Here is a 2,318-nt window from a genome sequence, read left to right as displayed (position 1 = left end):
GGAAAAAAAAATGTTAAGCTAGCGAATGAACCGTAAGATATTGCACACCTGTCTGTTTGTTGAGCTGACCATTAGCTAAAATTTACTCACTCCGTTCTTTAGTTATGCTTTTGTAATAAAGGCTAGTAAGAAGGTTATAAGAGATTTATATAAATAAATGCGAACTAAAGTTAACAAAATGTTTTGCATATCGGCTAACAAAAAAACTAACAACCAAAAAAACTGTAAATACGTTAGCTAGCTTAACCATCCTGTGGCTGGCTGACAGCTTCACTGTTGCTCATATCGCGTTAGCCAACAACCGCGAGCTTAAACAATCAGCATCCCTCCCGCGTTGACCGTTATACATTATACAGCTTAAAACACATTTTATTAGTTACAATGAGGCTTACCCTATATCAGTATTATTCCAAATCATGGGCAGTTCCAGCAATACATGCGGTGTCTGTCAATCCCTTCACCAAAGCCTCAAACAATGGAGGGGAAGCGAGGGGAGGGAGGGCAACAAGCGGTCATCAAGTGGCGACAGAAAGCCTAATGACGTCTTTATTCAGCGTCAGCAGTCTGTGTCAAATTAAAAGTCCTCTCAAAACATTTTCGCTGTGGCTTATTTTGCGGTTTGTCATTGACAGTAAAACTCGTTACTTTCCCCATAAAGTTATACAAAATGAAGGAGCGGTGTGAGCTGTAAACGCTAAGTCTTTCAGCATAGCGGGGTGTCCTTGGTGTTTTTGCTTTGTTTATGTGAAAGCGCGGAGCTGCTGTGGGGTGAAGGTAAGCTGCTCCGTTTCTTTCCTCATATAACTGCCAGGTTTTACTTTAATGCTCAACCAGCCAAATATATATATTGTATGAATGTTCTTCGCTACCAAAACAAAAGCTCCCATAAATGTCCTGATATTTAATAATTTAATATTTAATCCGTGCAACAACTAATTATCTAGCTAAAATGTGACAGTTAGCTTAACATGCATATTAATTAATGGACGCCAATAGAATAATAATCATCCACTGCTTTTACTGAAATGGCTGCAGTGAATGTAACCTTGAAGTGGGGATGAGTTTGATTGCGAAATATGACATGAGGACGACCTTTAAAAAAGAAAGAAAGAACTATAAACAAAGACGTTAATAACAGAGCACTCTGTTTTCCAGGATCACCCCCAGCCCTCAGTTTTCCCCAAAGCTAAAACAGCGACTCTCCTGAACGGGGACACTCTTTCCATTTCCATCAGCTGATGCAGCCAGGTAAGCTGCAGCCTGGATGGATGAATGGCCGAGGCTGGATGTAATGCTGCTGCTGGCTGCTTTCTAGTCTAGTGGAGGTGTGGGGTGGTGGGGGGAGATTCTCGGTGTGTCTCACATTACATTGCTGCTCTCTCTCCATCGCGATCGGTCTCCTGCAGCCTGCGAGCGGATGAATGCCCGAGTCTGTGGTTTTGCCATCGCCAAAAGGACTCCATGTCTTTCTTGGTAAGAATATCGTTCCGCATGTGGTTTTGCTTGGTTGATGCCCTCTGGTGTAGCTGAATGGGTACCTTGTTACTTGTATAGTCACGAATCAGTTGTCTCAAGCCGGTGCTGGGACATTCTGAGTTCAATCAGTCTAATGTATAGACATTCAGAAATGCATTTGGCATCAGCCGATTTCAAATCAGTTTTTTGTTAGTTTGTGAGTAACACGAGCAGTCAGCCTGTTATTATACATGTAAATCTGAGAAGGTTAGATATTAATACTGGCTACCTGTGCACATCCCTCACATCTAAATGGTGCATCTGATTATGTATGCAGCTCTTCTCTCACTCTTTTGGGACACATAAGCTGCCTCTTTGCTGCCTGTTACCATCACTCTAACTCTCTTTCTCCATTCACCATTTACGATAAAAGCCCCGGTGAGAGTGCCTCCATGGCCTCTACTTCCCCTGTGCTTGCTTCTCTGCCTCATTTCACTCTGACCCTATCCAATCCCCCGCGCTGCCTGGCAGCACATCACCCTACACTTTCCACCCCCCTCCTCCTCCTCCTCTTCCTTTAGAGCATGTCTCACATGTGCTCCTCCTCCCCCTCCTTCACTAGGACTGTTCCTGCATCTCCCACGCTCAGGTCCAGCCCATGGACATAGAGGAGCGCTATGAGGACATCAGCCACCAGTTCCTGGTCAGTAGCCAAGACTCTGTCAGCATGGAGACAGGTGTCACACTGATGCTCTTTCATCGTATTATCATTTGTCACCTGTCTGGAGCTGCTTATTACTTACTCAGTCTTGTTAAAGACAGTTTTAAAAGAGAATGAAATCATTTTAAAGATGACCTATTAT

The 2,318-nt window shown here is 43.6% G+C and overlaps 2 protein-coding genes across 3 annotated transcripts in view; one reads left to right on the top strand and one right to left on the bottom strand.

Annotated features, from left to right (window-relative positions):
- The window catches only part of trak2 (trafficking protein, kinesin binding 2), a 17,500-nt gene extending 16,974 nt beyond the window's left edge, over positions 1 to 526 (bottom strand). The window contains exon 1 of the mRNA XM_005739880.1: positions 393 to 526. The gene's annotated coding sequence lies outside the window, so the exon portion shown is untranslated. The remainder of the gene's footprint in view (positions 1 to 392) is intronic.
- An 8-nt stretch (positions 527 to 534) lies between these two features.
- Positions 535 to 2,318, top strand: part of stradb (STE20 related adaptor beta) — a 9,821-nt gene continuing 8,037 nt past the window's right edge. Inside the window, exons 1-4 of one of the 2 annotated variants that reach the window (XM_005739878.1) lie at positions 535 to 774; positions 1,156 to 1,248; positions 1,407 to 1,473; positions 2,078 to 2,158. In XM_005739878.1, the coding sequence (XP_005739935.1) occupies positions 1,462 to 1,473; positions 2,078 to 2,158 (93 nt within the window). In that variant the 5' untranslated portion in view covers positions 535 to 774; positions 1,156 to 1,248; positions 1,407 to 1,461. The remainder of the gene's footprint in view (positions 775 to 1,155; positions 1,249 to 1,406; positions 1,474 to 2,077; positions 2,159 to 2,318) is intronic. The other variant, XM_005739879.1, reaches the window with a different exon arrangement.

Source organism: Pundamilia nyererei, unplaced genomic scaffold, assembly GCF_000239375.1.
Source record: "Pundamilia nyererei isolate P.nyererei 1_Seehausen unplaced genomic scaffold, PunNye1.0 scaffold00094, whole genome shotgun sequence".
NCBI lineage: Eukaryota > Metazoa > Chordata > Actinopteri > Cichliformes > Cichlidae > Pundamilia > Pundamilia nyererei.
Note: the sequence above shows the minus strand (reverse complement) of the source record. Positions and strands in the feature narration are given on the sequence as shown.